The 26,856-nt window shown below is 39.1% G+C and overlaps 1 protein-coding gene across 2 annotated transcripts in view; it reads right to left on the bottom strand.

Annotated features, from left to right (window-relative positions):
- Positions 1-26,856, bottom strand: part of LOC122549979 (zeta-sarcoglycan) — a 972,906-nt gene that overhangs the window by 125,089 nt on the left and 820,961 nt on the right. For both annotated transcript variants that reach the window (XM_043690307.1, XM_043690318.1), the window contains exon 4: positions 17,442-17,529. In XM_043690307.1, coding sequence (XP_043546242.1) covers positions 17,442-17,529 — 88 coding nt within the window. The remainder of the gene's footprint in view (positions 1-17,441; positions 17,530-26,856) is intronic.

Raw genomic sequence — 26,856 nt, 5'->3', positions numbered from 1 at the left:
TTCCAGCATGCTTACCTGCTCCTCAATGGTTTCATTCACTACAAGGTCCTTTTCTTTAGTAAAGACAGAAGCAAAAAACTCATTTAGGGCTTCCCCTACCTCCTCAGACTCTATACACAAGACCCTTATGCTATCCCTGATCAGCCGTACTCTTTCTTTGATCATTCTCTTATTCATCACATACATGTAAAATGCCTTTGGATTCTCCCTAATCCTTCCTGCCAAGCCATTTTCATGCCCCCTCCTGGCTCTCAGACCATTTTTGAGCTCCTTCCTCACCTGCCTGTAATCCTCTAGAGCTGAGCAAGACCCTTGCTTCTTCCATCTTACATAAGCTGCCTTCTTTCTTTTGACGAGAAGCTCCTCCGTTCTCATCATCCAAGGTTCCTTCATCTTACCTCTTCTTGCCTGTCGCAGAGGAACACATTTGTGCATCACTCTCAACAACTGTTCCTTAAACAGTCTCCACATGTCTATAGTGCCCTTTCCATGGAACAATTGCTCCCAGTCCATGCTTCCCAACTCACGTCTGATAGCATCATAGTTTCCTTTTCCCCAATTAAATACTGTCCCAGCTCATTGCCGAGCACCAAAATCAAAATGGCCTCTCCCCTCGTTGGCCGCTTCAACGTACTGAGTTAGGAAACCCTCCTGAACACACCTTACAAAACCAGCTCCTTCCAAACCATCTGCTTGAAGGATGTTCCAATCAATGTTGGGAAAGTTAAAGTCACCCAGTACAACAACCCTGCTACATTCACACTTTTCCAAAATCTGCCTATGCTTTCTTCCATCTCCCTGCTGATATTGTGGGGCCTGTAGTAAACCCCGAATGAGGTGACTGCTCCCTTACTGTTCCTAATTTCCACCCATACTCACTCAGTAGGCAGACCCTCCTCGACAATGGTAACTTCTGTAGCTGTGATACCCTCTCTGATTAGCATTCACATTTGGCAAAGATATATTCTAGTTAGAGCGAAACATTCTAGAAGGTGAACATGTCATCTGTTGATAATGAAGGAAGTTAAATACAGTAGTAACAGAAAAATGGATATGATTAATTGAAGACTAATGAGAGGTTGGAAAATTGGCAAGAATTAAGAAGCCAGCAAATAATCACCAAACAAAAGGAGAAGGAGTTAGATTATGACAGAAATTTAGCGAGAAATATTTAAAAATATAAAAGTTTCTACAAGACAAGAATGGAAAATAATAACTAAAACAAGTGTGAGTTCTCTAGGAAGTGAGTCTGGAAAGTTTATACTTGGAAATAAGGAAATGATGGAGGCATTGAACAGATATTTTGTGAAATAAGATATGAATTGCATTCTTGTATCACTTGTAAATCACAAAGTTAAAGGTACAGAAGAATTTAAAACATTTATAATTACCAGTGAAAAGACTGCAAGAGCTATTAAATTAAAGGCTAACAGGTCAACTGGTCCTGATAACCTTTATCTGAGGGTCCTAAGTGGCTGAGGGGATAGCAAATTTTCCTTTACCCAGAAAAATTTCCATTTGATTGGGAAATAAAGAATGTAACTCCTATATTCAAGAAAGAAGGAAGACAGGAAGAAGAAAGTCTAACATCTGTCAAAATTATTTACCTTAGCTCTTGTCTCTCTCACAAAAGGAACCCTCCCTTCAGCATCCACACTGTTAAGTCCCCTTAGAATCCCCTATATTTTAAGAAGATCACCTCTCATTCTTCTAAACAATAATGGATACAGACTCAACTTGTTAAGTTGTTTCTATAAGATAGTCCCTCATCATAGGAATCACACCCATCAAGCTTGCTCCTCCATTCAATAAGATCATGATTGCTCCAATTGTAACCTCAAATCAACATTCCTGTTTAACCCCTTCCTTAAAAAGATTCTGTCTACCATTGCCTCATGTATATTAAAGCACTGTGTTCCCACCACCTTTTCAGGAAGGAAGTTCCAAAGACTCATTGTTCTCTGAAGAGAAAAAAATCAATTTATTTCTATTTTAAATGGGCAATTTTAAAATATTTATATTTTGAAATATGTTGTATCTGCAGATGCCCTTTTGTGATACATGCACAAGGACACTCAGATCACTCTGTATCTCAGAGCTCTGAAATTTCTCACCTCTTAGGTAATATTTTTTAATCTTCCTGCCAAAATTTCATTTTTCCACATTACATTCATGTGTCGTGTCTTTGGCCATTCACCTAACCTAGCCTCCTTGTATTTAGATTACATTTAGATTTAGATTACATTACAGTGTGGAAACAGGCCCTTCGGCCCAACAAGTCCACACCGACCCGCCGAAGCGCAACCCACCCATACCCCTACATTTACCCCTTACCTAACACTATGGGGTAATTTAGCATGGCCAATTCACCCTAACCTGCACATCTTTGGACTGTGGGAGGAAACCGGAGCACCCGGAGGAAACCCACGCAGACACGGGGAGAACGTGCAAACTCCACACAGTCAGTCGCCTGAGGCAGGAATTGAACCCGGGTCTCTGGTGCTGTGAGGCAGCAGTGCTAACCACTGTGCCACCGTGCTGCCCACAACTTAGTTTCCTACCTATCTTTATGTCATCTATTGGCAAATAGTATATACTCCACAACTTAGTTTCCTACCTATCTTTATGTCATCAGCAGATTTGGTATACATATCTTACAACCTTACATCTAAGTCATTTAAATAATTGCAAACATTTGGGGTTCTAGCACTTAACCCTGTGGCACTCCACACATAACATCTGGTCAATCTGAAAGTGATCCATTTATGCATAATTTCAGCTTCCTATTAGCCAGCTAATCTTCTATCCCTGCTCATATGCTGTCCTTACGACATGAGATTTGATTTTTTGCAAAAATCTTTGCTGTTACACTTTACCAAATGCCTTCTGGAAATCTTAGTGCAGTGCATCCACTGGTTTCCCTTTGCCAATAGTATATGTTACCTCTGCAAACAGCTCCAACATATTGTTCAAACATTATTTCCCATTTACGAAACTGTGCTGACTCTGCCTGTTTACTGTGAACTTATCCATGCTCCCTCCTATAACATCTTTAATGACAGTTTCTAATGTACAAGCCTGCTTACAAAATGGCGGCACTTGGGTAGGCAGCGTCCAGGCTCTTGAGCCCAGATCTCATCCACTCTTACTTTTCTCTTTCCTCATTTCCTTCTTTTCTCAGTTTTTATTTTGTTTTTAGTGTTTCTGATTTACCATTTGGAGGCCGTGGAGGGAGCAGCGGTGATGGAATGTGGCAGCAGCTGTGGCCCAGCGTGAACATGGATGGCGGTAGTGATGAGACAGTCATTGGCGAAGGATGGGTGCAGCGGTAGTTGGCCATGAGGGCTGGCAGCAGGTGGTGGTTAGCAGCTATACAGCATTAGGGGCTGAAGCCTGGAGTGCATCGGCTGGTCTTAGCTCAGTGTGGGTGAAAGCATGAGCCCAGCACAGGGGTGGGACCGATGCCCTCTTGGGAAAGCCCAACTTAGAGCATCTGCTGGCCTATGGTTCAAGAAAGGACTGTAATGTTTGACATTTTAACTTTATTTCTTTATTTTTCGACTTTTATGCTAAGAAAATTGAAGTGCTAAACTTCTTAACCTTTTTCGTTATTTTCCTATTTCTGTAACTAAGAATTTGTACCTATCCAAGATGGCACTGTGTGTGGCAAAATTGTACTCTTTTCAGTGCACCCTGTATTTGAGAACACATGATAATCTGAAATCTAGATCTAACACTTCCACCATGATAAACCTTAAAGTAATTGACCCGTATTTTCCTGCTTTTTGTCTCCCTCATTTTTGGAATAAGGGAGTTAGTTTCATGATCTTCCATGACTCCGCAGTGTCACAGAGTTTGATATGTGATCGGGTTATCTTCAGCTAGTTCAAGCAGATCAAAGCTAGATCTTGCAACTTTTTTTTACTCATGAAAAGGTTTATCAGTACTTCAGAATGCTTTGTCGATCAAGAACATCACTTAGTGCATTCTGGTAGATAATTTCTTCGGTTTTATAAGATGTTGAGGGATCACACAAGTTACTGTTTGTAGTCCTTTTCAATCTCTTTTCCATGGACAACACAGTTTAGATAAAAATTAACAGCAATGACCACTCAAAATACAAGAACAAATCCACAATCACAGCTCCCAAGATTGACCTTTTAGGATACAGATAGGAGCAGAACACATACATTAACATCCAAACCATTCATGTGCAATTGACCCCACAAAACATCCAACTTATAACACAATTTCATTTCTAAGGGTAGTGTGGTGGCTCAGTGGTTGGCAATGCTGCCTCACAGTACCATAGTCATGGTTTCAATTCTACCTTGGGCGATTGTCTGTGTGGAGTTTGCACATTCTCTCTGTGTCTGCGGGGGTTTCCTCTGGGTGCTTCGGTTTCCTTCCACAGTCCAAAGATGTGCAGGTTTGGTGGATTCACCATGCTAAATTGTCCATAATGTTCAAAGATGTGCAGGCAAGGTTGATTAGCCATGGGAAATGCAGGGCTGCAGGGATAGGGGGCTGGATCTGGATGGGATTCTCTTCAGAGGGTCAGTGGCAACTGGATGGGCTGAATAGCCTGTTTCCACACCATATGAAATATATAGAAATTATAGAGCTTCTGTGGAATCTACTGTGCAGAGATGTACAATGGAAACAGTCAATCATGAACAGACTTTGCTAAATTAAAAAACAGATAAGACAGCATTTCTGCTTGTTCTCATGCATCTAAACCCACATTTAGTGTCACAACAGCTATGTTAGGAAATGTAGTTAGATCTACATTCCAGTAGTCCATTGAAAGAAGTGAATTAACAATCATTTATACATCACACTGTTGCTGGAAACATTACTGGAGGCACTAATCTGTATCTATGTTGTAAAAATTATCATGTGTGTCTCTCTGCTCGAAAGTTTACTTTCCATACTGATCATAAAGGCTTGACAACATTTTTAGTTATATCAGGACCTGTAGGTCTATCTTTACACATCCACAAATGGTCAGTTTGTCTTAATCACTCCAACTTTGAGATTAACTATCTAACATGTTGATTCAACTGAGTAGTTGACATGCTTAGCTGTACTTATATTGTGAACAATTTTAGTAGCTCTAAAGAATAATGACAAGGGAACAGGAGCAAGGAAACTATACTTTAAGATTGGGTTTGAGTTCGCATAATCTTTGGGTTGACATAATCTGTTTCATGTGCAAAGCAGATCAATGCGTTGCTCAATTATCAACTCATCTGTTAAATGACAACACAAATTAGAAAGCAAGCCATTTGTCGGAGAGAAAACCAGAAGGTTTCATGGACAGTCATTATGAGGATATACTTCCTTTTCCTCTGAGCAATGTTATTCATTGACACTTGCATGGTCAAAATCAATTCGGCATTCCTGATGAAGGGCTTTTGCCCAAAACAGCGATTTTCCTGCTCCTCGGATGCTACTTGACCTGCTGTGCTTTTCCAGCACTACTCTAATCTTGACTTTAGATCTAATCTTGACTTGCATGGTCAAGACGATCACATGGAAAAACAATCCATAGATTTAAGCACAGACTACAGAAAGCTTTATATGTCATCACCTATTCCTCTATTTGAGAGTCATGTTCTAATTACCAGCCGCTTTACACACAGATAGCCAGCACTAATTTTGTCTAAAGACCTTGATCCCTCCCTCTTATAACCTTGACAACCAGCAGGATGACTAAGCCCTTGAAGTCATAAAACCCCTACAGTGTGGAAAGAGGCCTTTAGGCCCATCGAGTCTGCACTAATCCTCCAAAGAACGAATCCATCCTGTCCCCATGCTATCCCTGTAACACCGCATTTACCATGGCTAACCCACCTAGCCTGCAGATCCCTTGACATTATTGGGCAGTTTAGCATAGCCAATCCACATGACCTGAACATCTTTGGACTGTGGATGGAAACCAGAGCACCCAGAGGAAACGCATGCAGACAAGGGGAGAATGCGCAAACTTCACACAGATAGTTGTCTGAAGCTGGAATCAAATCCCTGGCACTGTGAAGCGGCAGTGCTAACCACTGATCCATGATGCAGTCCCTGAACATGTACAAAACATGTCTCTACAAACTATGTGCTTCTGGCTGAAACCTGTTCCAAGATGGTGGCCATCTTGTGCACTTACTGAGTTTCTTAACTGGCTTCCAGTGTACCATCACCTCTGTGGGCCTACTCTATCCCTGAGTCAGTGGGGAGCTTGCACCTCTATCAAATTCAACATGGTTCTCAATAAGTTCACTGTGAGTTCTTTAATTACTTCAACTGGAACCATTTGAGATTCACAAAGTTACTTGGGCCGGGCAGATATAAATGAATGTGGCTCAGAAATAGTGGATGCAATTCTGGAACAGCTTCAGCAGACTAGAGGGTTGTGGAATGTAACCCCATGATTTAAAAAAATGGAGAGGGAGAAGACTGGGAATTACAGACAGGTTAGCCAAACATCAGTCTCAGGGAATACACTGGAGTCCATTATAAAGGATGTGATAATAGGACACTTGGAAAATTTCAAAAGGATTACACAAAGTCAACATGAATTCATGGAAGAGACATCATTTCTGACATACTTGATAGGTTTTGTTTAATGTGCAGAGCTAGCAGAATAGATGAACATGAATCAGTGGATATGGTATTTAGATTTTCAGAAAACTTTTTATAAAGTCCCAAATAAGAGGTTAGTATACAAATCAAAGCATATGGATTTGATGGTAATATGGACTGAGTTGTTTAGCAAAGAAAGAGAGCAATGAGAGGGTCAGTTTTGCAGTGGGAGGCAAGTGACAAATGGGATATGTGGTCAGTGCTTAGAACCCAGATATTCATAATATGTATCACCATATTGCATGAGGGAATCAGATGTAATGTTTCCAAGATTAATGATGACATAAATCTAGATGGAATTACAAAATAGTGAAGAAGATATAAAGAGGCTTCAGGGCAATTTAGACAAGTTGAGTGAGTGGGTAAATGCATGGCAGATGCAGTATAGTGTGGATAAGTGTGACATTGTCACTTCAGTAAATGGTAGAGCATTGTTTAAATGGGTTGAGAAATTTTGATATACAAAGGCACCTTGGTATCTTCAGATGATAGTCATTGAGGTAAGCATGCAGGTATAACAGACAATGAGGAAGGCAATTAACATGTTGGCCTTCATTGCAAGAGGGCTTGAGTACAGGAGCAAGGAAGTCTTACTACAGCTGCACAGGATCTTGGTAAGACTACACCTAGAGTTTGGCATGCAGTATTGGTCTCCTTACCAAAGAAAAAAGATACTTGTCATAGAGGGAGTGCAATGAAGATTCACCAGACTGATTCCTGAGTCAGCAAATTTGGGGAGAGACAGGGACAACCAGGTCTGTATTCACTGGAGTTTAGAAAAATGAGAGAGGATTTTATTGAAGTGTATAAAATTCTGTGAGGGCTGGATTGACTAGATATAGAGATGAAATAGATATAGGGTGTCCATAACAAGGGATCAGAGTCTTGGGATGTGCGATAGGCCACTGATATTGAGATGAGGAGAAATTTCTTCATTTAGAGGGTGGTGAGTCAATTGGATTCTCTTCTATACCAGGCTGTGGAGGCCAAATCACTCATATGTTGAAGAAAGAAATAGATTTCCAGATTCTAAATGTCTCGAAGGGCATGGGGAGTGTGTGTAGGAATGTGACACGAGGATAGAGGATCGACTTGATCATGTTGAATGGTGGGATGAGTTCGCTAGGCTGAATAACCTACTCCCGCTCCTATTTACTACACTTTTAAATAGAGAGTCACAAATTATACTGTCCATATCAGATAGGTACAGTATGGCGTTAAAATCAGATCAAATCTTCATCTCCTCTTTTACACTGAAAGTAACACTTCCTTCACACTGTCTCCTTTAACAGGTATAGTATGCAGTCAAATAAAGAGTAAATTTCCATCTCCTCTTTTACACTGATAAAAAAGCTTCCATTACACTGTCCCCATCAAGCATCCCCAGGACAGGTATATTACAGGACTAGATGTAGAGTGAAACTCCCTTGTCTCGTAAAGCTCTATATGTTCTATATTTATATCTTCCCAAGGTTGATGATCTCACTGACAAAATTTGCTGGTGACCTAATAATATTGGGAAACCAACACATAGCCAATACCTCAATGTTTTCTCTTGCCTGCTGCTGTTCCTGCTCTCAGCGGGACCTAAATACCTATTCCTGGGATTTTGATTCTGGAATAACAGGTCGTCATCCATATGGATACCTGCATCAAATAGAAGTCATGTGCCCCACCTGGGCCTTAGGTAGTGCAAACCAGCAGCAAACCCAAGCTTGCAGTCTCTGAGCACTGGTCTGTCATCTGCTGGGGTGGTCATATTCAGCTGAAGTTGAATTCCACAATTATATTTGACAGGATCTTCTGGGAGGCAGTTCTAAATCAGGCTAATGAGCTTTGCATGGGAAATAACTCCGAGCAACATATGTTCGCGAAAAATCAGTTGAAAAAATGAATTATTTCCTGCACTGTTATGCATGGAGGTGGAGAAGAAACTGCCAGGGTTTATTCTAACACATGTTACTCTGTCCCAAAAAGTTTTAATAGAAGGCCTTGCTTGTAGCTTATTAATTTTACTCACAGGGCCTTTAGCTCTACTCTCATAGATCAAAATAAATGACACGCTTGGATTCACATTATTCAGTCTTTTTAGCATTTTAAATCTGCACTTAAGGATGTCAATTAATTGAGAGCAAACTCAAATAAATTAATTCAGGAATGTTTCCTTGAAATATAATGATCCAACTGAAATGCCAAATAGGGTTTAATTACAATGACTGATTTTGGTGAAGTTTATAAAGTGTAGGTTTCTTTGAACTAAATGGTTCGTGATTTTCTTTTAGATTACTTACAGCGTGGAAACAGGCCCTTCGGCCCAACAAGTCCACAGCGACCTGCCGAAGCGCAACCCACCCAGACCCATTCCCCTACATTTACCCCTTCACCTAACACTATAGGCAATTTAGAATGGCCAATTCCCCTAACCTGCACATTTTTGGATTGTGGGAGGAAACTGGAACACCCGGAGGAAACCCACACAGACACGGGGAGAATGTGCAAACTCCACATAAAGAGTCACCTGAGGCAGGAATCGAACCCGGGTCTCTGGCGCTGTAAAGCAGCAGTGCTAACTACTGTGCCACCGTGCCACCCATTTTTGAAATGGAAATAAATAACATGAATTTATAGCTGGCTTTTATGACCTTAGGAAGTTGCAAACACATTACAGTAATTACATTTTCTGAAGTATAATCGTTATGCTAAGGTGAGTCTCAAACTCAGTGAAGGCATGTCCTAGTCATCACTTTAGAAATAGACAATGCTCATCTGGAAGCTTCTGGAAGTATCCTTTCTAGTTAAAATTGACACCAGACAGGTGGCTAAAATGTCTGCTGAGATCAGGTGAATTCTGCAATTCCTGCCTCAAACTTCTGGAAAGTCACTCATTAAATAACAACGGGTGGAAACATCTGTTTGAATGGAAATACCTCGATGGAATTTATTTGTGAAATTTGCCATGACTAATTGGTTGTGATATATTAAAAACCTAATGTCAATGAACTTACAGGTGTCCTGTTGGAGGCTCATGTGGCACAGTAATAGTGTCCCTACCTCTGGGTCAGATGGTTCAGGTTCAAGTTCCACCTACATATTATGACTGAACAGGTTGACTAAAAATATGTTCAGATTTCCTGTCTTCAAGTTAATACTCAACTAAGGAGAACTAAAATCACAATAAGTTAGGTCTGTGACAGAATAGCAACAGGAAGAGGAAGTGTCATCTTCACTTAAGAACCTGATGTATGTAAAATCTCAAAACTACCTCGCAGTCTGATTCATAGCACTAAGTCCATCCTTAATAAATTGGAAATCCTTAATATCACAACTGCCTAGTTTTGTGACCTGCTAGATATTCATCTCCTTAAGGGAATCCTATTAAAGATCTGGATAGCTGACTTTAGCTATTTGAACTCATCTAAACTACAAAACATGAAAATATTCCTTTCTTTACCAGAGCTTCTATGACTACTCGTCTACAACAAGTCAGATACAAGAAATAGCAACTACGCTTTTGATTTACTTGTAAAAATATACTATTCTCTTTAACCATATCTTTCTTCTGGGTATGAGTAGTGCAGTGTTTATTGTTTTGGGAAGAATGTGTGAATAAATAATTCTCTTTTAGATTAGATTACTTACAGTGTGGAAACAAGCCCTTCAGCCCAACAAGTCTACACCAACCCTGTAAAGAGCAACCCACCCAGACCCATTCCCTTAACACTACAGGCAATTTAGCATGACCAATTCACCTAACCTGCACGTTTTTGGACTGTGGGAGGAAACCGGAGCAAACCCATGCAGACATGGGAGAATGTGCAAAATCCACACAGAAAGTTGCGCCAGGCAGGAATTGAAACCAGGTCTCTGGCGCTGGGAGGCAGCAGTGCTAACCACTGCACCACCATGCCACCCATAAACATTAGCTTGCCCCCAAGGATTACAAGAGCAGTGACATTACCACTACACTGCATACAAAGATAGCTGCTATTATTTAATGTGACCACACAAGCCAAGAGGCTAAGAAATACATACATCATCCCCTTCTGAAATCGCACTGATTTATGGAAAAGGAGAAGATAAAAGGGTTTTGATAATCTCCTCAGCCTGGCTCTAGATGTACAAATGTGGAGTTCAACACAAGTGAAAAGCAGCTCTGCGGAGTCAAGACATTCAGCTGTAACCTATAACTACAATTGAAAGCAAGGTACAGACTATGTTTGGAAATATTTTCCAGGTTTTACTTCTGATTCATGCTTTGTCCCTAGAAGGCACTGCCTGGCAGAATAAGCATTGTTTATTTATTCACTTTTCCACTGAAACTCTGACAGATTCACAACATGTATGATTCATCACCAAAACTTCCACTGACCTTGCCCTAAGCTTTCCCTCAGACTACAGAATGGGGCTATGTGATTACTTCCTAAGATAGTTCCTTCTTTCAATTACTTATTTTTTTCTGTTGGGAGATGATGAACATAATTATAACATAATTTTCTGGAGGTTAGAATTAATCCTCCCTCCTCGAGTCTTTAATACTTATCCAATATTAATCCAAAAGTTCTTCCAAATACAAAACTAAAAACTACAACTACCTTCTTTATTTTCTTCAGCAGGAAATATATTTTCTACAATCTTAACATTTTAATTTTCTTTTCAATTAACAGTAATTTTCTTTTGTAAATTTCTCTGTGATAATGGATGGTATTTTTCTCTGTTGTTTCCTTATACAGCAAGTGAAGAATAGTTGTCTCTTCAGTTATCATTGCGGAATTATTTTTAATCTTTTAGTGAGATTGTTAAATGTCAGATTGGGTACTAGTCCACAGCTCTCCTTTTTTGATCCTATTCAAGTTAGTGACCTTAAAGTTACTTACAGAGAGGCCAGGATTGTATCCTTTGGAGGTTAAAAAGACCAGAAGTGACTACAAGATGAAAAGATTCTCCCTCTTTCGGGAGAATCTAGAATTAATGGTCAAAGTTTAAAAATAAGGAGCTGCCCATTTAAGACAGAGATGAGGAATTTTTTTTGAGGGTTCTGAGTCTTTGGAATTCCCTTCCTAAAAAGCCAGTGGATTCACAATCTTTACATATTTTTAAGGCAGATGTAGATAGGTTCTTGATTCCCAAGAGGAAGAATGATTGCTGGGGATATGCAGAAATGTAGAGTCAGGTTTAAAATTAGATCAGGAATGATCTTATTGAATGATAGAGTGGACTGAAAGGAGTGAGGGGCCTATTGTTGATCATTGTGTGTACGTTTTCTAAAGTGACAAATCGATTTAAAACAGGTCAGTTTCAATGGGCTACATGCCATGTTCTATAATGCTTGCAAATCCTTCAAGCAAATCTACTGTTGCCTGAGACAAGTAAACACTGAGCATTGAGAAAATCTGTTTTAGGATCCCTTCTGAATTGGGTGGATATTGAACTAGCTGTGTTCAGGAAAATTGGATCAAAACGTGACCAAGCCAATCATCTGTAAAAGGACTATAAAAGGTTGTCACCATGAAGCTTCCTTTATTAAAATACTAATTCATGAATCTGGAGCCTAGAGCCAATCCTCTGGAATGGTATGGGAGGCTGCCTCTTAACTTACTCTGCTAGGATCTCCTGACTGACTGGTACCTCCGTAGAACTCAGTAAAGACTACACCCTCAGACATTGAGACATTACTGCTTAGTTGCTGCACATGCAGTGTATTTGCTACATAAACTGCTGGACCATGGTGCAGCTGTGGGACTGATGTAGCATGGTGCCATTTAGGAAGGTGAATACCACGTTGACTGAGGACTGCTGACCAGCAAGGCAAGCTGCTTAGTTTTGTGACTGGTCGAATTGGCACGGGATGGCAACAGAGGGCAAGGCAAGATAAGGCAAAGGTATGGATGCTGCAAGCAATTGAGGTACTTGCTACATTTGCAAGTACTGAGAAAGCAAGCGAGCAGCCCTGAGATACAAACTGGTATAAACCATGAACTGGGTGCCCCTCTATGCATACAAATTATTCTTGTTGCAACCTTTGAATGCTTGATGCAGATGCACCCTGTAATGCTAGTCTGTGCTTCCACAGCTATTGTATTACAGCAGTGACATGATGGTCCTGAGGGATTGAGATGTTCTGAATGCCAATGCCTGTGGAAGAGGGGTGTGCATGGTTGATGGTTGTGGATTGTGCCCTAACGTGTAATTCAGAAGTGCTTTGGAACAAGTGGAAAATTGAATTTGCCAGACACCCATGCCAGTTTTCATGTCCAGCTTTCCCAATACCTAGCTAGTCTGGAGAGCTTTGTAAGATAGAATGCTGAATACCAAGAGGCAAGTTGTTGTGTTTAACAAGAAATAATTCCCTTTAACTGACGCATCGCCTAGTGAGAAACTCGTCAGACTTCTTATGAAAAAGATGGAGCAAGATGCTGTCGGCATGAAATTTCCAGACTTCCCCTTTGATTCTGGCACAATTTTGACCACACTGACCTGTTTGAGATTCTATCCAGTGAATCTACCAAGGCATGCCTGGTGATGTAGCAGAAACCAATAAGACCTCGGACTTACCTGAGGTCATTTATTAATAGCCAAAACTTGATTTGTAGCATTGTCCACAAGCTGTCAGAGAAGTCATTATAGACTTCTGCTCATACAGTAATTGAAATGCAGCCCATGACAAAATGTTGACTGGTTCTCAAGCTTACCGGCTGTTGCACAAGGATGATTCCCAGAACCGAGTTTGCATCAACAGAGCAGAACTATCTGAAAATTGTCATGATGAAAATGAAAACCATGAGGTGTATAATTTGTGACTGGTTTATCATTACGTATTTGCATCATTGGTGGAAGTCAAAATGACCCTACTATCTGTATTGATGGATGACTGTGATGCTCACTGCTGTTATCTTGTGTCTGTGATGATAGATGACTGCTTCACAGTTGTTACCTTGTCCTTGCAACTGAAATGATTGATGTTATGTTTTATACTGATGTTTTTTCTCTATCTGTGATGAGTGATGGCTGTCTCTATTATTTTCTCAATAACTTTATATTATTTCTAACCTCTCTGAAAAAGATCATCTTCCTTTCTTATCACTGCTCTTTCCCCCCTCTCTGATTTCTCCTTATTATCTTACAAACTGTCTTTACTTTTCAAAGCATTCACTGTAAACAAAATGAAAGCTGTAGTTGTAGATAATATATTTCAGAGTGAAGAAGTCCAATGTCTTTTTTGTTATTCAGTGCCCAACTTGTTACTTCATTAGTCACTTGGTTTTGTCTTTTTGACATTTTAGGAAACACCGAGAAGTATTTGAAAAGTTAGCAGACTGATTGTTAACCCGTTGAACTGCATCGTTTCACCTTTCAATGGGCAGCAAGTTCTGAAGATGGACATGAATTTAAACATTTTGGTTTCGAGGCCTGGGTGCCAGGTATAAAAAGAATACCTGCACACTAATCACTTCTAGTCATAAACAGAGAAAGGTTATAATTGCAAAGGAAATTTCTCTTAATCCATCTGTTCAAGCTCAAGCCTGTGACAAACTTGTAAAGGCTGTTTTAAAATCATGTTATTTTTCTCATTTACACAGACACAAAGGACAGAAAGCATGGCTCACAAGTGCCTATTGGTTCAGGGTTGAGTGTAGTACCAAATTAGCCATCTCCCAATTTTCATTTCCACAATTTGCCATTATGGAACTGCAAACAGGTTTCAGGGAAGAAAGCCTGGTCAATCTCAGATCAATTTATGGTTGGATCATTTTGAAACTCAGCACCCCAGCCAATGTCTTTAAACTAGCTCTTTAGGCTAGTACACACTCAACAGCAGAAAGCATTTGCACTGACATTATATAAAAGGTTCTCAATTACTTACATGTTAGCCACTATTTGGCAACTTCTGGCTGCTGCTAAAATTTATAAATATTTACAGACTTCCATATTTCATTCAAATGGCCAAACTTAATATAGTGATCAAAGTTTGTGAGAAGATTTGTAGCTCGGGTGCTCGCTGCTGTGGTTCTGTTCGCCGAGCTGGATGGGTATCGGGTCCTTCGTTTTGGTGAGTTGTTGTCTGTGAGTTGGGACAGCTATCCCTAGTAGCCACACACGTAGACGACAAGCAACATGAATTCGACTGGGACAACACTACTATCATAGGGCAAGCCAGACAGAGAACAGCCAGGGAATTCCTAGAAGAATGTCACTCATCCACAACTCCATCAACAAACACATTGACCTGGACCCAATATACCGGCCACTACAGTGGACAGCTGAAACTGACAACCGGAAGCAGCAGGGGCAGGCCACTATAAATGCCGGAGGAAACACCACAGAAGCGCTTCACAGGAGGCTCCCAAGCACTGAGGATGTCACCTAGACAGGGGACAAAACGTTTGCAACAAAAACTTCCAGCTCAGCGAACAGAACCACAGCATTAATATAGTGATGTTGAAAGGCTTTTCTTGGCTTCTGTAGAAATGGTTTCTCCCAGACATTGTGCAGTTGTGTATAGTCATTAGGAGAATTAACCACTGGTACCTAAGTGAACCTCTTAATCTTGCACTTAATTCATTTACAATTGCCTAGATCTTCCAGTCTCTGGATCATCAGAGGCAGACCTATGAATCAAAATGTGTGTAGGGATGTCGCAGAAGTCCTGACGTATTGGACTCCCTGGAAAATGTCAGAAAGTTTAACTTGCCAATGGATTGTCTCTAAAATCTCAGTCGTCAAGTTTGAACTGGACTCCACATAGCTCCATATGTGAATAGTTACCCTTGAAACCATTAGAGACAAAAAATCTTAGTCTAACTCTTGTGTAACTACAGCAATGATCTCCCAAACATTCAAATGTATCAACATCATCTCATCTCAAAGCTTCAACTAACCATTCCAGCCCAGACTACACTGAGCCCGCCACCTGATCTTCCATTTAATCCACTCCTGCCTGATCCAGCTACAATTCTAACCTGACTTATCTATGGCAATCCTGATTCCTGATGAAGGGCTTTTGCTCGAAACGTCGATTTTGCTGCTCGTCGGATGCTGCCTGAATTGCTGTGCTCTTACAGCACCACTGATCCAGAATATGGTTTCCAGCATCTGCAGTCATTGTCTTTACCTCTATGGTAATCCTGAGTCCAGATTACTTCTCTGACTTGACACTACACAACCCCCCTACTACACTCCCTCCACTGCTAATTACTTCTTCTCAGCATGACCTGACTGGCCATTAACCCACTTTATCAACTCCCTACCTCACACATCCTACCCAGTCTTTCATTCATTTACTCATATTCACACTGAGCATTTAAAGTTAGCATTCAGCAGCTAATGCTGTAAAAACAAGATCTGACTTCTCTTCCTTCCCCCAATCTGATGGAGCTCTAAGAAGCCATAGCCACACATTTTTGGAGAAGTTGTTCTGGAAGATCTAGTAAGACATGTGGAGCAGTGTCAACTTAGAGATAAGTTTAAACTAAGTGGCAATCTGATGATTACTGCCCCTTGAAAGATCCAGACCAATATTTCATCTGACTGTAAGATACAAACATTTGTGCATATGGAAGGGGTAATTCAAAATATCCAATATTCTGTGGTTCAGATCCTTCTAGTACTCTTTCAATTTTAAATATATAATGCTTAGTTGATGATATAATAACGGGCAATTGCACAGGAAAGCAGGCTGTCAAAAACTTTCTGTGAGAGCGAGATTGAAAAATAAGTGTTTAGTCCAATCATTTGGCTGTTGAGATTTTTATGACTAGGGGTGGAAATCACATCCAACACATATCCCATTTTATCTCAAATCCACATGCATGGACTCTCTAGCAGATCTCCAGGCAGTGATCAGCTGTAGTACTCAGGCAGACCTCAGGTTCCGAACCAAGGAATTCTAAGGTCAACTGGATCACCCCAACCATAATCTGCCAAGTACAGCCATTTCACACAGACCAAACTGAGACCTTCTGGGGTGGATGACTCAGCTACATGTTCAGTTGATTAACTGAGCTGCTGACTTTTTCTTTTACCCATTGCAGAGATGTATGCATGTCATTTTAATAAGAAGTACTTTGATTTCTCAGAGTGTAGTACTGTACACATTAAAATTCACACCAAAAAACTGTTCAGCAAATTTATCTATCTTTATGCAAATGATTTTATTCCTTCACAGGCCTCATTCCATAATTCAATAAGGTTCTGATGATTATTCCTGTTTGACATGTAGTTGCATATTCATGTCAGAAATGAACTGAACAAAGAAGAAAGCGCTCACTTTATTCACATATCAAGCCATTCGAAGATTAAAGTTTCTTTAAAAGTCAATTAAAAATTAATTGACTCACTAGAAATCAGCAGCAACATGCATAATGTGAAATTTTGATTTTCTGTCAGATTTCTCCCCAAGTGTCAGATGTTACAGTTAAAAGAATGTTAGAGATAAAATGGCGATCATATTATAAATCTAGTGGATAAACATGCCGCGAGAACTATTACATTGATGGCTATGAAAAAGTAGTCTGATAAGAAGGTATCTTTTAATTAAATATTATGAATCATTTGAAATGAAGGCTAGCACTAAGCATGTTGATAAGCAAATGATCAAAAGCTGAAATATCTTCAATCAAAAGGAAGTAAAACTATTCACTTATTTAGTTCAATATTACTGTGGACATACTTTGACATAAATGTGTTGAGACTTGAGAGACTGTGTAGGCATTAATCTGAACCAATTTAATACAAAAGTATATCATCCAATTAGCTGAGAGATGAAGTGATTCTGACCAAAATGCACAATTAAAGAGTAGCAAACTCACCAACTGTCAGCTGCCCGGTAATCTGTCCAAGGTTATTGCGAGCATTCACGGTTACATTCCTGTCAGACTGCAACATCAGTGGGCTGTCCTAAGAAATAATGACAAGAAAGGAAAATGGGATGGGAAGGATAAAAATGATACGGAGGTGAGTTTGACGAATGCAACTTAAAATCACCAGGAACAGTTTACAGTTTCCTCCACCTAATTCACGGTCATTTAATTCAAATCATCTGCAACTTATTGTTGCAGGTGTTCAATTTGCACTTGACCGGGCCATTGCAATGTTATTTGCATTGCATGATTTAAACCTTTATATAATTCAATATTTTTAGCATTTAGAAATGAGTGAGTTGATCAGGAGTAGATGGCATTCATCTTTTATAGAAATCTATTTTGAGGTGGTTTAACAAAACATTTACATTCTTATTTAGTCATTTCTCTTATGGATATTGTTAGCCACACAAAAAAGGAAATTAGTGACTAAATTTAAAATGATTTGTTTCATAGGCAACTCTTTGGATCCAACATAGCTCCATCTGTTTCTATTCATTGAAATACCTAAAGGCAGTAAATAAGGGGAAAAATCAAGCTTGTTTTGGTCCATCCACGGATGTGAATTGCACATAGGTGAGACAAATCATGCTTTTTTTTTCCCACGTGTGCGGGGAATATGGCTAATACTGGATGGGCTAATATTAATTAATTTCCCATTCTTAATGACCCTGGAGAAAGTGACAATGTGCTGCCTTCTTGAACTACTGCAGGCCTTGAAGTGTAGGGACACCTGTGGACACCTATAGGATTCTGACCCAGTGACAATGAAGGAACAGTAATATCATTCCACCATATGGTTGTGATCCTATGTGTCTGCTGCTCTTGTCTTTCTAGGTGCTGAAGGCTGCAGCTTTGGAAAGTGCTGAGAAATGTTCCAAAGTGAGTAGCTGCAGTGCATCCAATAGATTGTGCATACTGCTACCACTGTGTTGGAGTGGAGCGGGTTGCCAATTAAACAGACTGCTTTACCCTGGGTGGCGTCAAGTTTCCTGAGTATTGTTTGATCTGCATTTATCCAAACAAACTGAGTCTATTCCATTACACTCATAACTTCTGCCTTGCAGATAGGCAGTGGAGAAAGAGAGAAAGAGAGAAAGAGGAGGTGAATTACTGGAGAATTTATAGCCTTTGATCTGCTCCAGGGCCCACTGACATGTTCCAGGCCAGGGTCAATGAAAGGAACCAAAAGAGAAAATCCTGGAAAATCTCAGCAAGTGTGGCAGCATCTGTAAGGAGAGAAAAGAGCTGATGTTTCGAGTCAAAGCTCATAACTTCGGCCTTATAGACAGACAGTGAAAGGAGGTTTCCAGTTTCTAACTAAATAATGCAGGCCTGCTGATAAAACATGCTTATTACAAACAGGAATAGTAATTTTAATTTGTTCCTAACTGTTCAGGCGTAGATTATACACTTAGTCTGTAAGTTAACTTGACAATGTGCACCTCCTCTCAACTCTGCCTGGTGAGTGCACAATTTCTTTCAAATGATACCATTGAAACCTTGCTTAAATATAAACATAACTTTGATTACTATCTTTCATGAAGTTTGATATATTTTAATATATGTAACTATCATCATGAAGCTTGGAAATATTGTTATTTTGATTTCCATATTGTATTTAAAGTTATACAAATAATAAAATACCTACTTTCAAAATTGGAGTCTGATGGACCATGCAGTGCTGTTCACACTTCATTTCACCTAGAATTTGCAAAATGGAAGCAAAAATAGACTATTCTGCTCCAATCCTGCATTGCCACTCAAAGCTGGTTTACATCTTAATACCCAATGCTTTTGCTCTACATCTCTTGAAATCTTTACCTAACAAAACTCATCGACCCCCTCACCCCCATATAAAACCCTCTGTCCTTGCACCCTAATAAAACTCACATAGTATCCATTACAGACAGACCTTAGGAGCTATGCTGAAATTAACCAAAGTTCTAAACATATTTTAGAGTCCAATATGTATAGATCTTTTCATGAAAGGCGTATGTACACTTAAGACCGGAATATCATATAAAAATAAACAGTTAGGTTCATAACCCTGTATCAAATGCAGGTTATTACAAAAGTAAAATACAGTATAGGTTTGAACTCTGAAATAAACAGCAAGTGTTGGAAACAGCAGCCCAGGTAGCATTGATATTTTAGCTGTCTACACTGTCTGGATGGAAAGCTCAAGTCATAAAATTTCCTGGCTCACCATAAAAAAAAACCTATACTATTTTGACTCCTCAAATCTGCAGAAGGGTCAGCTCAGCTCTTGACTACATTCTAGTTATATTCAGGTCTGTTCAACCTTCTAGCACATATCTTTCACAGCACATCATCCAACCACTCCCTCTAAGTGTCACCCATGCCAACCTCCATGTCCATGCATCCACTCTTAAAAATGCAAGGTCTTTTTTTCACAAACTGAAGTAGAGTATTTGCTTTGGTTGATTAACATTTTTATGAGGTAATCACAATTCCTTCTTTCATTGATCTGTGTTTATTTAATGCCTGAATATTTATCTGCACAAAGTGAGGTTTTTTTCTGTACTTTTGATTGTGGACTGAAATAGGCAAAGAATTGTTTACATACCAAGAATTGCTAAAGGCTTCCTGCTGTTTGTAAAAATAAGTAACCTGACACTCATTGTAAGCACTGTGTATACAGCTGCTGCTTCAAGTAGTAGTAGTAGAAGATTCAGAAACCCAGCAGTCAAGGCTTTGTTCAAATGGAGATTCAGCCAGCAACAGTTAGCTGATTGGTCTGTTGACTGGTAGCTGCTAACTTCTGCCTGTCAACAAATATGTGATTATTTCCCAGGTAGTTGAACAATTTGGTTCTGTGAACAAGATTAGAGAAGCATTTGCATCTCCCACAGCTCGGGAGCCATGACTTTTCTCTGCAGCACTAACCCACCTTAAGCCTGTAGAAAATCAACTTATTTTTCCTTCAGTAGCTGCTATTAGTTATGACTTTTGATTAACAAGTCAGAGACCTTTTATAAATGTGAAACAATCACCCTGTTCCTCCTGCAAACCAGTGAGAACATTCGGAGAAAGGGGATAAAGCAGTAGTATCCTAATCAAGACAAGAACCATTCTTCCAGTTTTGTGTGTGTGTGTGTGTGTGTCTGTGTCAGAGAGAGAGATAAGTGGATTACAGGTTTATCAAGTACATTTTTATAATGGCAGCTCACAATTGTTTACTTGTAGCTACAGTCTTCTTATTTGTAATAAATAGCAATTCTTGTTAAGTATGGTACTTTCTGTCAACACGGGTGCAAAAGACAGGTAAATCGAGGAATGTTTAAAATTTGTGGCACCTCTGGGAATAATGGGGCTTTGTTTAGTTATTATTCACATTTACTGTTTCTCCTTATTTCATTTTTTCTTCTGTTTAGATGAACTTCTCCAATGAGACTTCGAGCATCAGAAACCACCCTGCAGTGAAATACAGAAGTAAACTTACATTTTACTAATTTGCAGCATTTGCTTTGAAGCTTGAGTGTGCTAATCATCTTTACTGCTATTATATTAAAAGGCTGTCTAATTTAAAGAGCTTAGAATGGTACCACCGTGATAATTAGAATGTCAACTGTCCATTAGATTGTGAAACATTTAGTAAAATAAACATTGGTTTCTATAAATAATTATAACATGCTGTTTCATGTATTTCAGTTGACAAATACTGAGGTGGAGAGGATAGAAAAGGCACACCATTTGAATCAATGTCTGCTCTACCATTGATTTTAAAGTGAAGATCTTGCATTTATTTAATGTTCAAACATATACCAAAGTGCTTCGCTAACAATTAATTCCTTCCAAATGCAAGTCACAGGGTAGATGAACAGTGAAAATCACTAAGTAATCAGCAGTGAAATGCTCTCTGCTTGCTGTCCAAATACTTTTTTTGTGTTTTCACATGAAGTGCTTTTATCTTACTGTTAGTTTTGTGCATTCCTTCAGTATTAAATAAACAATTATATGATATGATCAACCATTTTAGCAGTTACCATTGACCAGAAATGGGACTGGCTAGCCATAGAAATATTATTGCTTCAAGGGCAGGTCAGAGCCAAGGAATCCTGCAACAATTAACTCACCACAGTCTGTCCACCATCTACAAGGTACAAGTCAAGATTGTGATGGAACAATGTCCAGTTGCCTGAGTGAGTAGCTCCAACAACACTCAACTAAGACAAAGCAACTCACTTAATTAACACCACATCCTCAAACATTCACTCCCTCTGCTACCAATATACTGTAGCAGGAATGTGTACCCATCTGCATGATGCGCAGCAGAAATTCATTGAGGTTCCTTCGACAGCACCTTCCCATGACCACTACCCTCTAAAAGACAAGGCAGCAGGTATTTGGGTACACTACTACCTATAAGTTTCCCTCCAAGCCATTTTCTATTCTAACTTAGAAATATGTCTTTGTTTCTTTACTGATGATTAATCAAAATCATATCACTCTCTCCCTTTACAGCATTGTGGTTCCACATATACCAAATGGACTGCAATGGTTCAATAAGGCACTTCTCAAGAGTAACTAGGGTTGAGCATTAAATGTTGGCCCAGGCAGTGATAGACACACCTGTGAATGAATTTCTAAAACGTTATTCTGTTCATATGATTTTACTTTGGTACTTTACTTTCTTTCTTTTCCTTTATTTTGGATCACCTGAGATATTATTTGAAGTGCTCTCAACATTAGTCTTTTTGCCACCTATCCACCAATTTAAATGTGTATTAGTTGTCCCTAGCACAGTCTGTCAGTGCAGTCATCATTAACCAGGTCCTTTCTTTTACATGTAAAAAAATCTTTATTCCAGTCTGAACTTTCTCTATTAAAATGATGATTTTTTCCAACAAGCTTCCCCTGTGTATCATCAACAGATAGTCAATAACTTTTACAGAGAGCTGCAGGCAAACCACTTGAAAACATCAATCAGTTTTATTTAAATGCCAATTACAATCATATATCTGAATCATAATGCCATTGATCATATTTGAGGTCGAGGAGAAGACATGATCACAAAAATAACTTCACAGCGAACCTAATCCTGAACTTAACATCATTCATACCTCTTGCAAGAGTTGCTTAACAATGACCAAAACCATGACACCTGACCATTCCTTGCCCTCCTTGATATCTGATCATTCCTGGCAGGTTAGGTTGATTGGCCATGCCCTTAATGTGCAGGGATGTTCAGGCTAGGTGGATTAGCCATGGAAAATGCAGGGTTATAGGGATCAGGTGTCTGGCTGAGATGCTGTTGGAGGGATAATGTGGACTCGGTGGGTCAAACGGCCTGCTTCTACAGTGTAGGCATCCTATGTTTTCACAAGTTCTCTTCCACAAACAGTTCCAGGACACCTTCGAGCCTGAATGCACTTCCCCTTTGAAAGAATCAGACCAGTAACACAGGCTTGCTTTAAGAGATATTATCACTTCAAAGCATATTGAGTGATGGTTGCACATAGTTGCTGTATTATTGATATGGATATGATGGAGTCTCTTGTGGTGAGGTGGTTATCATATGCTCAAATAGATTGATTGAAATGTAATTGTTAATTCGCAAGCAGCACAAAGTTGCCTACACCGGAAGATGCAAATTAATCACAAATTATAAATCATGCTTATCTTCAAACATCATCAAACTTTGATCCCCTCTGAACCAGACATCTTGAATGCTGAAACTACTGTAGGTTCTTCAATCTAGTTACAAATAATCACTTGAAATCATGATATTAGAAGTAGTAAAGATTGAATATATTATTTTTAAAAAAGGAGCTGAATCACATCTGTATTCAAGTTCAATTATATCTACCTTCTTACCCTGATTCTCTTGAGTCCTATCCCATGTATACAAATTATCCACTGATGTATATGGCCTGAATCTTTTGCTTTGGATTTGAATCCCTATTTCTGACCCTAGGTCAGTGACAACAACATAGGCAAGCTAAAGAATGATGTTTTATGCAGCCAGCAGGAAGAGTTAGTCTCTAAATTAAGAAGCTGCACCTCAAAGATAATAATCTATAAATTACTAACTCTATGGATTACTGAAACAAAAGCAAGTTAGCACAGGACACATCTGGTTAGAGTAATGAATTCCTGGCTCAAACCCTTGTGTGGGAGAAGTATCGATGATTAGTGAGGAGGGAAGAACTAAAGTCCAAGATAAAGCTAGCCAGAAATATGACAACAGATAGTAAGAATTTCTTATTTTAGTGAATGGAGCAGCAGGCTCGATGAGCTGAACAGTCTACTCCTGTTCCTGTTTCTTATAGTGCATGGTCTTATATTCTAAAATGAAAATAATTTACAAAGTTGTTTCCAAACAAAGTGAGTCTAGGAAATTAATAACAGGGAGTAAGGACTTGGCAGATGAATTGAGCTGGGTTTTGGAAATATGAATACTGGACTCTAATTATACCTTCGTTTGTCATCTTGTCATTGTTTGATTTTTTCAATATCCTATTCGATCTTCTGACCTATCACCAACATTTGCACAATTATATGCTTTATTTTTAAATTTGATATTAATGTTGACCTTGTTTTAGTAAAAACAGATGATCAGACTTCATGACAGAGGATACCAGCAACATCCAAGTAATGGCTATAAATCATGAAATGAAAGGAAGGGAGGAACTAAAAAAAATGAAAAAAGGGCTGAGGGATTTTATCCTTAAATGAAGTGAGATAGGAGATAATTGATGAGTTGGTTTTAATTCTCTTAAATTCCTGGGATTCAGGGAAGGTTCTAGCAAATTGGAAATTTGTGAATGTATCTTTTTTATTAACAAAGATACAATACATGAAATTACAGGCCAGTTGGCTTAAAATCTATAATAGGGGAAATTCTTAAAAGCTATTATTAAAGAAGTTATAAAGGGCACTTGGATTAATTCAAGATAATCACAAGGAGTCAACAAGAATTTGTGCAAGTCAAATCATGTTTAACTAATTTATTGGCATTCTTTGAGGACTTATTACGTGCTGTGAATAAATGAGATCCAGCAGTTATACAGAGTTAGATTTAAAGAAGGTGCTTGATAAGGTGCCACATCAATGGTTATTATGAAAAGATATAAACCAATGATATAGGGAATAACATATTGGCAAAGGATAGAAATTAATTCACTAACAGAAACAATGAGTTACATAGATGGGTCATGCTTTAATTGGCAAGATGCAATAAGCGGTCCGTCACAAATTATATAAATGATTTAGAAGAAGGGACCAAGAGCATTGTTACTAATTTTGCTGCTGACAGAACAGTAGGAAAGTAGGCTGTGAAGATGTAAGGAGGCTACAAAGGTGTAGATAGATAAGACAGTAGGCAAATATCTGGCCAATAAAGAATAATTTGGGCAAATGAATATTTGTCTATTATGGCAGGAAAAATAACAACGATACATATTATTTGAATGAAGAGAGCTTTGAGATGCAGAAGGTTCATGTTGACCTGGTACGTGAACCAAATAAAATTTGGTATACTGATGCAGCAAGCAATTAGAAAAAGCTAATGAAATGATATTGTTTCCTGCAGTATCCCCATTAACAGTACTGTGGGTGTACCTACACAAAATGGATTACTAAGAAGGCAACACACACATCATCAAGTCAAGGACAATGAGGAATGGGCAATTAATGCTAGCCCAGCCAGAGGTGCTTCCATTTCTTGAATGAATGAAAAAAGTCTCTTCTTGTTCTCCGAACAAAATCACCTCATACTTCTCCAAATTTAATGTCATCATCTGTCTATCCAGCCATCCACTCCAACAACTTGTCAACTTTGGAGATCAGTCTTTCTCACAGTTTATAATGCTTCCAAGTTTCATAACAAATTTTGAAATTGTGCCCTGTATTGCAAGGTCGAGATCATATACCTATTAAGAAAAGCAGAAGTCTTAATACTAACCCTGGGGAACTCCACGACAAATTCACCCATCCTGAAAAACATCCATTAACTATAACACTGTTTTCTATCTGAAAATGTTAGTTTCAAACTGTACAGTGACAATTTGTCCCAATTAGCTTGTGGAGATAAGATTTGGGTAAAATGCTTTAAACAAGATTATTTTTATCAGTAAATCTCTGCAAGATTTGAAAGGAAGTCACAGTTGGATTGATGACATCATTGAATGTAAGAAACTTTAAAAAATACTGAACATAATTCCAAATTACTAAGGCATCTTCCTTAACCTAAAAGAACTGGGGATATTAAAACAGTATTATGAACTTTTATAACAAATGTAATCAATAGAAAAAAATCAATAGCTCCAATAATACATAAAAACTTTCTTTAGGCATGCTGGAAATATGAAATAAGAATGGAAAATGCTGGAGAAACTCAGTAGGTCTGGCACATCTGTGGAGGGAGAGGGAGTTATCACTTTGGAGTTCTGAAGAAGAATTATACTGGACTCCAAATGTTAACTCTGTTTTTGTATCTGCAGATACTGCTCAATCTGCTGAGCTTCTCCAGCACCTTCTGTTTTTGCCCCAAGTTGAAAAGTACTTTGAAGTGATCTTGACAAATAAAAGGCAGGGGATATTGACTGTCTACTAACGTTATTGAAAAACAACAAAACTTCAGATACAGTACAACCTCAATTACCCAAACATCAATTATCCAAATTTTGGATTATCCGAACAATGTCTCAAGGTCCTGTAAAAACAGCATTAGGCAACTCAGCATTCAGTTATGAGTTAGACAGCATTATGGCGTGCACTGGCAGATAACCGAGAAATGTTCGATAACTGGCACTCAAATTACCACTTGTTTACGATCAGATCAGTTATCCAAATGATCAGTTATCCGAACAAAACACTCCCTGCACATGTTGTTTGAACAATCGAGGTTGTGCTGTATTGTGAATACTGAAACATTGCAAAAGAAACAGAATGTGCACATGGGAATGGAGATAAAAATAACAAAGGAAAAAATAAGAGGATAATAGGCATAGAGTCATAGATGTCTAGAACAAAGCAAAAGGTCTCTCAGCTCATTGAGTCTGTGCTGTCTAGTGATTGTACTGAGGCTCGACAGGTGGACATCATAGAATATGGGTTCCCTGATCAGGGCTGTTAATCTGGTCCAATGAGAGAGCCCTGGCTGACAGAAATAAACAGGAGTGTCTCTTGATCTTTGGGCACCCATTTCAGAGGAGGGAGGGCAGGTCTGAGGACCTCCTCGTGGGTCTGCTCCTGGGCGTGGTTAAACTGGCCATCAACAGGTCCAGGCAGCGGGCCATGGAGGGGGTAGTTAGGGCCAACTGCCTGCCCCTCTTGTGTGGTTACATTAGAGCTCGGGTGTCTCTGGAGAAGGAGTACGCGGTGTCCACCAACACCC

Source organism: Chiloscyllium plagiosum, chromosome 1 (assembly GCF_004010195.1).
Source record: "Chiloscyllium plagiosum isolate BGI_BamShark_2017 chromosome 1, ASM401019v2, whole genome shotgun sequence".
Taxonomy (NCBI): domain Eukaryota; kingdom Metazoa; phylum Chordata; class Chondrichthyes; order Orectolobiformes; family Hemiscylliidae; genus Chiloscyllium; species Chiloscyllium plagiosum.
Note: the sequence above shows the minus strand (reverse complement) of the source record. Positions and strands in the feature narration are given on the sequence as shown.